At 28.6% G+C, this 12,588-nt stretch overlaps 1 protein-coding gene across 1 annotated transcript; it reads right to left on the reverse strand.

The window, feature by feature from the left end:
- Positions 1 to 847: 847 nt before the first annotated feature.
- On the reverse strand, positions 848 to 5,798 carry LOC130667917 (outer dynein arm-docking complex subunit 4). The gene is made up of 4 exons (XM_057469849.1): positions 5,130 to 5,798; positions 2,846 to 3,140; positions 2,508 to 2,789; positions 848 to 1,298 (listed from the first exon to the last, which is right to left on the reverse strand). Exons 1-4 carry the CDS (start codon positions 5,697 to 5,699, stop codon positions 1,150 to 1,152), a joined length of 1,296 nt encoding a protein of 431 aa, XP_057325832.1. The 5' UTR covers positions 5,700 to 5,798; the 3' UTR covers positions 848 to 1,149.
- Between the last annotated feature and the right edge of the window lie 6,790 nt (positions 5,799 to 12,588).

Consider the following 12,588-nt stretch of genomic DNA (forward strand, 5'->3'; position numbering starts at 1 on the left):
TTGAAAACGATTAAAAATTTAATCGTCTTTAACGGTCATAGTCGTCATGGTTTTTTACATTTAATCGTCTCTAATCGTCAAAAGACGATTTATTATTTTACAATTCAACTCGATTAATGACGATTAAAATGTTTAATCGTCATGAATCGTCTTTAATCGTAAAATAACATTGCAATTTCTGGTCCTGAATGAAGATTAAAAACGATTCAAAACGGTTAAGAATTTAATCTTAGTAATCATCTTTAATCATCAATTGACGATTAAAACATTTTTAATCGTCATTAATCGTATTTTCTAATCAGGGGTCAAAAGTAATAAAAGAAATACTTTGAAAATATAAAATAGCTGTGAAATTTTGTTTACAACAAAATACAATTGACAAAATTGGATTTCAATGGGATGCAAATAAGTTATGAGGGATGAAAACCATATATTCAAAATTTTTTGATTCCATTAAAACTTTCTAGGCTAACCAATTATTGGAAGAAATGGTCAAAACATAAAGTTCAAGATCATAAGTTAAAGCTTATAAGACAAGCTTTCAGATACTTTACGGAAATTATCTATGAGTATTAGTTTTAAAATTATATGAACTTGAACAGTGATTAAAAACTGGTTTTTTCAGAAAATCGTGAAAATTTCAAACAGCTATAATTTCTAGTGATACTGAAGTTAGCTGACATTTGATAATTTTTGAATTTTTTTAAAAATGATAAATTATAACGAAAAAAATATTTTAAAAAATCCACCTGTAGATTTTTCAATTTTCTACATGTGCATATTTTTCTTTTTTTTTTTGCAATTGATTTGCTGAAAAAAAAAAAATTCAAAAATTTTTAATTGTCTGCTAACTTCAGGATCATTGATTTCTAAACTAATTAACCGCACTTAGTGCGTTAAAGTTGTAAAATCAGTTTTTATTTCATATAATTATGATAGTATCATACTATAACTACGCTTTAACGTTTGAGGTGTGCAAATTACAAAACTTACTATATTTTTCAACACTGTACATGGGGTAAGTGAATTATATTTTAAATAAGCATAGTGAGGAACAACTCTCTGGCTGGAACATCTAAGCTTTCTCGCATGAATCATGTGTAACGGAAATTCAATATGATATTAACTAAAATAAACTCTTGCAACATGTTATAGTCTAAGCATCTTATTATTCGTCATTAATTGAGTAGCTGTTTTTTGTTGACGCCAAAATTCTTGTCGATTTATTAAAAAAAATATCCCTTCTTCTGCCAACTTCAATATATTTTGAGCAGGCTGTTGATTGGAAGTCTTAATATCTGAAATTTAACATAATTTTTATCTCAAAAACCATATAAAGTAAGCGGTTTAAAATTTTAAATGTAATATATTATTGCCAAAAAAATAAACCATTCGAATAAATATGAACAAAAATATATACATATAATTATTCCTAATTAATAATTAATTTTAATGAAATATTTTTCATAAGCTGGCTTTTCTATCGATTGCAAATATAACCACGTGTTTTGTTGGATACTTTGCGTTTAGCCTGTATATGAGTCTGCTTTTTTAATTTCTTCAATCATTTTTGCTGATTACAAATTTTTTTTTTTAGTTATGCCAAAGAAGTAAACTTATAACGCGCGTACATTAGTACACGCCCCAATTTTTTTAAATTGGTCTAATATATATGTACCCTAGCGGATCCGAATTCCGGTAAATTACGGTAATTACCGTAATTCAGATCCGCTAGAGTATACACACTAGACTGGGCCAAAAAAATCGACTATTTTTTTTTTTTTTTCGATACTGTGAAAATATTATTCCTGATGACCAAAAAAAAATTATTGTGCAAGTTTGAGCTTTTAATATTGATATTAAGAGGTGTATCATTACGACTATTAGTTTTCTGAAAGAAATTTCATTTTCTACCCAAAACTCGTAAATCATCTATCTGAAAAATTTGAGCAATGTATATTCTTAAAGAAAATTGAATTCCCTACGAAAAATCTCTCCTAGTAAATTGACGTAAAGCGAGCCATTTCCTTGTAGCCCAACCTTAAACATTGATTTGTTTTTTAAATTCTTTGTTTCTATTTTGGATTTTTGTAACTACTAGAAATTAAAAAATTTTTTTTAGTTAAGATAAATATTCTTGACGGAAATTTAATGCTATACAAAAAAGGTTTCTTAACATTTTTTGCTAAATTCACTCCTTTATAAGTTATTCATGGTTATTGAAGTCGTTTTGACTCAACTTCAACCTTGAATAACTTTCGAAGGAGTGAATTTAGCAAAAATTGTTAAGAGACCTTTTTTGTAGAACATTAAATTTCCTTTAAGAATATCTATCTTAACTAAAAAAAATTTTAATATTTCTAGTAGTTACAAAAATCCAAAATAGAAACAAAGAATTTAAAAAACAAATCAATGTTTTTGAAAATTTCATCATGAGGATAAATGCAGTAGTTAGACTTCTATGGAATCTACTATAAAATAGCTATTAATTATATCTCCGACTATACCTGGCCTTTTTATTAATTCTTGAAGATATTTTTTATCGACATTGAGTTGACCAAGAAGATTTATATTATTATTGCCATGTTTTTTGGGAAGAACCGGATTTCGTTGGTCAACAGGGTCTGTCGATAATTGTTTTTGACTTTGATTTTTTTTTTCACCCTCACATGATTGAATATGAGTCTTTTTCTCAATTTTCGTAGTCTTCATTAACGTCCTCTCAGATCGCGATTGTCTACTCTTTTCTGCCCCAGTTTGAGAATGAACTTTTATTGGTGCATTTTTGTCTATAATAAAGTATTTATAAAAATGAGTTTTAAAACTATTATAATTTTTAACTGACCACCCAGAATGTTTTGAATAGCTTCTTTGGCTTTTTGTACACCTAATCGAAACTGATCGAACTCAGGTCGGACTTTCATGCCTCGATAGTAAAAAACAAGACTCAGCTCAAAGTCCCCAAGATGATACAGCGCTTCAGCTTTGTAATAAATTGCTCGTGCATTATTCGATTCCGTAATTCTTTTATTAAGCGCTGCTTCAGCATCATCGAGAGCTTTTTGTGGCTCCCCAAGCAATAAATAACATTTACTTCTTGCCAATAATGCATTTTTATCATTCGGGCTGAGTTCTAATGCCTGTAAATTAATATAAATTAGAATTAAATAAATAAAATTTTTAGTCAGCTGAATTGTATGGAACAGGGAAAATTATCAAGTTTCCTGATATTATTAAAAAATGGTGTTGTATTTATAAATCACTTCGGTATATGTTGTAAAACGTCTTCTTTCATATATTGAGAGAAAAATGCATGGTAGTGGTAACTAGAAAGGGATGAGTATGAAAAAATAGTAATTTTAACTAATGTTTATAGTTCCATGTACTATATCATAGTGCCCGAACCTATTTGAAAGTAGTAATATTAACTAAGCATTACTAACATTTTTTGTTTTGTTATGCCTGGGAAAAAATGTTCAGACATGATAATGCCTGTTCATGTATCATCAGGCCTAAAATTAGACATGATCATGCCTGTTCATGTCTGATCAGGCCTGAAAACAGACATGATCATGTCTGTACATATATGATCAGGCTTGAAATTAGTCATGATCATGTCTGTTCATGTCTGAAGTGTTAAATTCGTTCAGGCCTGCTCATATCTGATCATGTTTGAAGTCAGATATGATCATGCCTGTTCATGTCTGAAGCGTAAAATACGTTCAGGCCTGATCATGCATAGTCAATATTTTTTACATAATTTGCCAATGTCGAAAAGGTGGCACAAAGAATTTACAAATATTTCCTCGAAAGTATTGCTAAAAAATAAATTTAAAATAATTTAAAAAAAAAAAAAAATGTTACAAGCATTCTATAAATTTTTTTTTTTATTATTTTGAATATTTTATTTAGAAATATTTAAAAATTTTTTTTTCACGAATATTGACATACTTTAAAAATATTCCCGTTCGGAAATATTTTAAAACTAATAGGATGTAAAAATTCAGTATCGGAAGAAAGCATTAGATGCACGGTCGAACTGTGATTTTTCAACTGGTTCCGTAGAGTAGCGGTATTCTCGTTGGTCACTCGCGCGTCTAGTGTGTTAGGTGTTAGGTTCGAATCCTCCGTAGGGTAATGGCGAAAACCCAATTCTCAGAGAGAAGAGCGAGCATGTAGGTGTGATATTAATATGTTAATGCAGTATAAACATAATTACCCTTGCACTTCACTTGAATTGAGAATAAAAAAAAGAAAAAAATTAATTTTTTGAATTTATCATTGTTGAAATAATTGAAGGCGCTAAACTAATATAGTAGCTGAAACTATAAATTCTTAATAGTGGTTACTATATTTATATTATGATGATAATTATATTGAATTAGGTTTGCTAACTATATCACGGAAAGATTGGAACCCGACTGGAACCCGTACTGAGTCGGGTGCAGAACAGTAACCATTCGTGTTCCAATCTTTCCGTGTAGAAGTATAGTTATCATAACAATTTTCTTCTGGACATGTTGAATAAGAAACTGTTAAATTTACTACTAAATAGACACCTTAACTGTAATTTTCTGTTGCCGTTAACTAATATCATATCAGTTAACGAAACCGCAGTTAATAGTGAAGGTCTCATTCAACTATGTTTTTATACCCTTATTAATAGAAGCGATTTAAAACGATTAGAAAAAAAAAATTTTGAATACTTTTTAATGATTTTGAATACTTTGAATTCTTTTAATAAGGGTAGTTCAGAAAACCATTTTTTTCTCTCAGTGTATAAACCTAATAACAATAACGACCCATTTCTCCCTCTCCCCTTAATCGTGCTGGAGTCAAGCGGTACCGTGTTATTTCGAGACATCATAAATCGTGATAGATTATCGAAATAGTTCATCTTTTCTAAAATAATACTGGATATCGGTGGATATCCTACGTATATATGTATACACATATATATGTATACGTATATATAAATATATATATGCCTTACAACAAATTACCAAGATTGCATGTCAACCCGATGATTCGTTTTCTGATTTAATGATACATCTAAACGAAATACCGATTAAAAAAAACAAAAATTGAAACTTAATATCGACACAAAACATAATTAAAGAACAGGAAACCTTATTTATGCAGCTAATGGCAACATTGAGATCGCCTGATCGCATTTCACGAGTACCAAGTGCAAGCATAGCACTTGGTTCAGCTTCTTCCGGTATTTGCATCATCTTACTACGATCTTGTCGTCGTTTTATTTTTAATGATTGAATAATATCACGAGTACCCATATTAACTGCCGCAGCACGATCTTTATCTGTGTATACTTCTTCTTGTCTACGGGCAATGCTTGTTTTTCGTCGACGCACTTTTTTACTCTTCTGCTTATTAATTTCATACTGAACGGAACCTTTGTGAAATTGGCGACTTGGTCTAAAATCTTTTTTACCTTCTTCACTTTTTTTTCTGCTGACAATCGAATCTTGAAAGTCTGATCCACCAGCTCGAGTCTCACTCATATATTCTTTACTTTCTTTTCTTATTTGTTCAGTAATGTTTGATTTCTTCTTGATATCTGCTGAATTTTCATCTAATCCAATCCGTACGAAGCTTTGGAGAAAATCATTGTCTTGCAGAGTTGGCTTTAAAATATTTGATACTTGGATGATTAAATGATCATCACTTGACTCACCCATTTTCTTAAATGTAAACTCAAATAGCTTGCAAAACTCACTAAATATGTATCACTTTACGTTTTAATGTTAAATTGACCGAGTTTTCAGCGATATCAGTTATTTAAGTTTTCGACAAACGTGTGGATATCGACACCTTTAGAAGGTGGCTGGTCGTCCTAGCAACAGTCAACAATACGCTACATTCAGCAACGCCGATGGCGTCATCTTCCTGTTCCAAAATGTTTCACCTTCATGTGCGTACACATCAAGCATTCGTGCCACGTGAGGAATAAAAATCATGCACGATATCACCTGTTGCCTTCATAAGGGTCATTTGCGCATTGACGTCCTTATCACGCTGATACGATTTTCTAAGTACTTGTTGATCGTCTCAATTGTCATTAGTAAAGTTTTACTCAATATACTTTTTTATTATTAACTCAACGGTTCAGTTTTAAATCAATTATATAGACACCCCATACAATAATTTTGGTATTATTTTTAATTTCATAATAATAAAATGATGTTTACTTACTTTATCAAATAATAATAGAGCCTTATTGTAATGCTTGTTCTTCAAATGACCTATTGCTTCATCTACACGAACTTTCGTTTCAATTTGTGCAGCACTTCGCTTGTTTTTTTTACCATTTTTATTCTTAAGATTCGGTTTCATTTTGTGCTACAAGAATATATATTAATTGTGATTATTAACATAATTCAGTTTAGATATGTACAAAACTTTTATAGTAATGAACAATAGTGCAGTTACCTTTTCGTTGATTTTTTTAAATGTAATATTTATAAATCTTATTACGCTCACTTTGTATGACGATGCAATAGTTAAGAAAACAATTGAGCTCCTCCTTAAGTTAATTTTTGGATATTAATAATTTCTCACCCTAACTATGTTTTGATTCCTTTGCAATACACGTGTCCACAACTATCTTATCAATCGATGCACACAATCATTGAAATTTGTTTCAATGTAATGAAATATAAGAATTATTAAAGTAACCTGTATATTTACCGGAGGAAGAATTGTTTAGAAACTATGGAACAGTTATTTATTAGACTTACCGTTTTAACATAGTGCGAGATGATTTTCTAGTCACAGTGCAGCTTCAACTAACTTAATAGAAGTAAACCAGACGTGAAGATATCTGTTATGACAAGAGCGCGCAAGCTCAGGTTTGTCGAAGATGCTTTGTTATTATATACTATGGAGCTACATGTAATATCGTTTACTATTCACTAATCACTTTTAGTAAAATTGCCTTCACGACATGAAAGCAGTAGATATGTAGCTTTTAAAAATATATGTTTCAAACTATTTGCATAACTAACATTTCAACGTAATTAATTACTTATTAAAATACTAAAGGGAAAATAATATCTACGATGACAATGTACTATAAATTATTTAATATAATTGTTACAAAAAAAAAGAGTTAATCACATCCACCATCAATGTTTTAATTTTAAAAAAAGTTCTTATGTTCTATATGCTATGTAATCCTGAGCGCAATAACAGTTCAACCCACTAGCAGTTTCTAATTACTAATCGATAAAAGAATAGTTACATATAGAAGGTTGAAGGAGGCCAATCTTTGCGTGACCTGTAATCTTTAGACTTTTCGTATTGTAGAGATAGATAGAGAATACTTCTGATTATTGTCATTGACGTAGAATACACAATGTCATGCAATCTTAAGTTGTTTTCGAATCATTCAAAGATAGTGGCCATAAAAAAATTATTAACAATGGAAGAAAAGAAAAAAAAATCATTATTCTTAACATGTGAATGAAATTTATGAAACGGATTATGGAACCCTGGTTAAGAATTCCGATTGAGTTTAATCGGAATTAATCGGTTTCAATCGGAAAAAGTACATCAAAATAACAAAAGTATTATTTTCCGATTGAATCCCATTCAAAATTTTAAATCGGAATGAATCGGTTCCAATCGGTAAATAATATTTCTATTTCGTTGTCATTTTACGATTGGAACCAATTCATTCCAATAAAAATTTTGAATGGGATTCAATAGGTTTCAATCGGAAAGTAATATATTTTTCGGAAATTTCCGATGAAATCCTATTGGAGTGAATCGGATTTCTCAACCAGGGAAATTAGTTACTCAAAAGAAAAAAAACAATATTTTAAAGCCTAGTTTCTGAAAATTGAAAATAACTAATTAAATACTGATGTTCTGCTTTATTTTTGCGGATGAGTCTATTGATGATTAATCAATTGAATTTTACGATAAAAGCATCTTGACTAAAACAAATATAATTTAAAATGATTAAGATTGATTGAAATCTTAATTCGCTGTTTTTATTCTAAATTCAACAAATCATACTGCTTTTAAACATCAATCTAGAGATCAATTAGTGGTATTATTATTACTATTATTATTTGTGTATGTAAATGCCAAGGGGGTTATCCCCAGTAGTCCGACTCTACCGAGGGCCACTCCTAAACGCCATTCCTTACTGCTGCGCTGCTCCATCAACAAGATGGTAAGCTAGACAGCAGGCCAAGTTCCGTTGCCTAAGTAAATAAAGGGGTCCGAGGATAACAGCCTTTTGCATCCGCGATGCCAAAAATTCAATTTGCGACGAGGAAGTTGGTATTTTAACTAATGCAAATACAAAAGACTTTTTCGTCCCTCCAATCCTGATTAGAAAAATACGATTTATGACGATTCAAAACGATGAAAACATTTTCAATCGTCATTAATCGTATTTTCTAATCAGGAATACAACGAAATACAGTTTCCCAGGCATATTTGAGTGAGTACGCCCATGGGCTACGTATCATTTTCAAAAGTTTTTTAAGCCTATGACCGTCATAAACACCTGCATGAAAACTAAAAAAGTTTATAATTCAGAAGAATCGCGATCAGTATCAGTCATCACTCACGTAAAATATTCAATATCGCTTTTTGTGTAAATACAAATTTGTACCGGATATCTCATCTGGTAGAGCACTCTGTGCGATACCGACTTGGTCTAGGTTCGATTCTCAGTTCGGGCTATCTTTACTTTTCTCAGTTTATCTATAAATTGTCTTATTGAGAAGGTTAATTGTAAGTTTAGGTTTTACTATATTTAAAAATTTGGAATTTTCCTCCGAAAAAATTAATCCTTGTCCCTAATACAGTTTACAATTGTTTTTGTACAATTTTATTCAACTTCTGAGCTTTTAAAAACAATCCAAAAAAACTTCAGCGCAAAGTCATAAAAAATAAGCCAAATTTAGAAATTTTTTTATTTTCAATCGAAAAAAAAAAATATAAAGGAAAGTCGGCACAAAGTAGGAATAGCGGAGTCAAATACTGTCTTAGTTGAAGTTTTTTTTGAGACAAAAAAATTGAGAATCGAAGGTTTCGGACTTCGAAAAAATGACGGTTTTTTTTTTAAAACTGAAATATTTCATATATTGTGACTTGCGAAAAACATTTTTGTATTTTTTTCTAAAAACTACATTTAAAAACACAAATTTTGAAAAAAAAAAGTGCCGAAAGGTTAGTTTGTGAGAAAGTTATAGCAATTTAAAAAAAAAAGAGCGGTTTTTTTCAAAAATCCGTAACTTTTTTTGGGTTGGGTAAAAAAATCTGAAAAAATTCAGAAAAATGTCTTTGGTAGGATAGAAAATGATAAAAAAGTTTCATCGAAATCGAAGGGGGTCTGGTCAAAACCTCGGTGATTTGGCATGGAATGCCCCATATATATATCAATTTCTAATGCGATTTTTTAAAACACAAGTTATTCAAGTTTTAAATTTAGGGTCAATAATACTTGATGACCAGATGGTGGATATCTGCTTTCCTATGTTAGAAATCCATATAGGAATCTGGGTATCAAGATTTCTATGTAAAATTTTTATGCACATGGTAAATAATGTATAAGTTCACATAGAAATCTAAACTAGGTTCCCATATGGATTCTTGCATATGTCTCGGATTCCCATGGGAAATCATTGTAACAATTCACATAGGAATCAGTATCAGGTTCTTATTTGAATTTGTGCATAGTTCTATGGAAACCCACGTAATAATCTATATAGGAATCAATGCTAGGGTCATATAGGAAACCATATGGGAATCCATTCGATAACGCTATGCGTAGGAACTTTCATATGGGAATGTACGTTAGATCCCAATGGAATTTTTTTGATTGGGTATTAATTTGAAAAAAATTTGTGTTCCTTGTAATTTGTTTTATAACAATACTACAATTATAAAGAAGAAACTAATTTATAACTGTTATATCGACTTTAACAATTTTAAAGTCTCTAAATTTCACCTTATCAATAACTTCTTCATTTACGGAAGCTTTTTTAAACTACAGTAAATTGTTATCTGTAAGATATCAGTTCGAAGAGGTCTTAAAGATATCAGTAGATGGCGTACAAGATATGTTTCTGATAACTTTATGATAGTTTTTGGATAACTATTTTGGATAACAGATCAGAAAGATGTTAACTTTTAGAGATCTATATGATATCATACCGTGTATCCACGATTAAAAGAAACGATTCGAAACGATTTGTAATGTTAAATGCCCATAAGAAGGGTGATTAATAAGGGATACAACCCCAATCTAGCTCCGTCGTGCTGAATTTGTAAAGTGAATAATAAAAGGTTATATAACAATTTAATACTTTTTTAGGGGCCTTTTATTAACTGAGCTATTATAATGGTATTTTATACGAAACGGATATTATTTTTAGAAATTTATTTTCCTGTACTCCAAAAACGGAAAATAGTTTATTACGTTATTCAACAGTAGGTCAAACACGGAGAAAGAAATATAGGGAACTTTACTAAAAAATATGGGTCAAAATTACTAAATTCATATAGTAAACTTTAAACGCGAATTATATTTTATTCAAAATCATTTTCTTAATCGAAGAAATATAAGTTCAGCTTGAGAAATGCTTATTTTTTAATTGTGTAAGTAAATTTCGATTTCCGTCTGCTAAGAAAATTATTCTTTATTTTAAATATGAAAGTAATAATGTAATAAAGTAAGAATGTAATAATTTTTATTGATTCACTTACTTAAGAAAATATTGTTTGTACAATAGTTATTTTTTTTTCAGTGTACCGGTATAAACAGCATTAGTAAACTTGACTATATATTTAGTGAAATTTTCTATCCATTACAGTAAATTTTACTATCAAATTTACTAAATTTTACTATCTTAGGATGAAATAAAATAAAATAAAATGTTTATTAGTTTTCCAACTTTTTATTATTATTATTATTATTATTATTATTATTATTATTATTATTATTATTATTATTATTATTATTATTATTATTATTATTATTATTATTATTATTATTATTATTATTATTATTATTATTATTATTATTATTATTATTATTATTATTATTATTATTATTATTATTATTATTATTATTATTATTATTATTATTATTATTATTATTATTATTATTATTATTATTATTATTATTATTATTATTATTATTATTATTATTATTATTATTATTATTATTATTATTATTATTATTATTATTATTATTATTATTATTATTATTATTATTATTATTATTATTATTATTATTATTATTATTATTATTATTATTATTATTATTATTATTATTATTATTATTATTATTATTATTATTATTATTATTATTATTATTATTATTATTATTATTATTATTATTATTATTATTATTATTATTATTATTATTATTATTATTATTATTATTATTATTATTATTATTATTATTATTATTATTATTATTATTATTATTATTATTATTATTATTATTATTATTATTATTATTATTATTATTATTATTATTATTATTATTATTATTATTATTATTATTATTATTATTATTATTATTATTATTATTATTATTATTATTATTATTATTATTATTATTATTATTATTATTATTATTATTATTATTGTTGTTATTATTTAAAAATCGCTCGACTTGACCGAGATTTGAACCCTAATCTCTCGTGTGCAAATCTTGTCCTCGGTATATCAGTCCCATGTCTTCTTTGAACGAAGTCTTGGAACTTGTAATACATTTTGATATACGCTGTCTCTACTAATTGTTAAATTCATCGATCTGTTTTCAAAAAATTATAACTTATTTAGTAATTTTTAGTTGTTGTACAATACTTAATACTACGCTTTTCATCCGATTTACAGAAATTATTAAACAGATTGTAATTTTGCATACTGTAGAATATTTAATGCATATCCCTAACGGACCCAATTTACGGTGGGTTTACCGTATTTTACAAAAGATTCAGCGTTGTTCTGTGATTCATTGTTATTATTTTACGATGGATTTCGCAATCGTATCTTTGTGAAATTATCGTATTTTACGGTGGCTGTAACGTACTTTACCGTATTTTACGGTAAACCCACCGTAATTTACCCATTTACCGTGAATTACCGTAAATTACGGTAAATCCACCCGTATTTGTACGGTAGATTTACCGTATTCTAAAAATACCGTAAATTTACGGAATATCCGGGATTCTTAATTAATATTTATATTTTTACAAAATAAAAGTACGAAACCCAAGCAGATCCGACTCAGGGTAAATTACCGTAATTTACCGTAATTACGGTATCCAGCAGAATTTCCGCAATTTAGGTAAAATACGGTAATTTGGCGTAATTTACGGCATTTTAGAATATTTTACCACAATTTACCATAATCTATGGTAAATTACGGCAAGGTGCAGTAAAATGCCGTAATTTACCGTAGATTCCGGTAAATGCCGCAATTGCCGTAGGTTACGGCAAATTACCGTATTTTTACCGTTCATTACGGAAATTAAGCTGGATATTGTAAATTGCGGTCATTATCGTAATTTACCGTAATTTGGAACCGCTAGGGTG

Source organism: Microplitis mediator, chromosome 5 (genome assembly GCF_029852145.1).
Source record: "Microplitis mediator isolate UGA2020A chromosome 5, iyMicMedi2.1, whole genome shotgun sequence".
NCBI lineage: Eukaryota > Metazoa > Arthropoda > Insecta > Hymenoptera > Braconidae > Microplitis > Microplitis mediator.

Excerpts from the sequence above, each read along its gene's own strand:
- LOC130667917 (XM_057469849.1), bottom strand. The coding sequence starts at position 5,699 with ATGGGTGAGTCAAGTGATGATCATTTAATCATCCAAGTATCAAATATT. Across the intron at positions 3,141-5,129 it reads CCATTAGCTGCATAAATAAG|GCATTAGAACTCAGCCCGAA; the intron begins GTTTCCTGTTCT and ends ATTAATTTACAG. Across the intron at positions 2,790-2,845 it reads TATTCAAAACATTCTGGGTG|ACAAAAATGCACCAATAAAA; the intron begins GTCAGTTAAAAA and ends ACTTTATTATAG.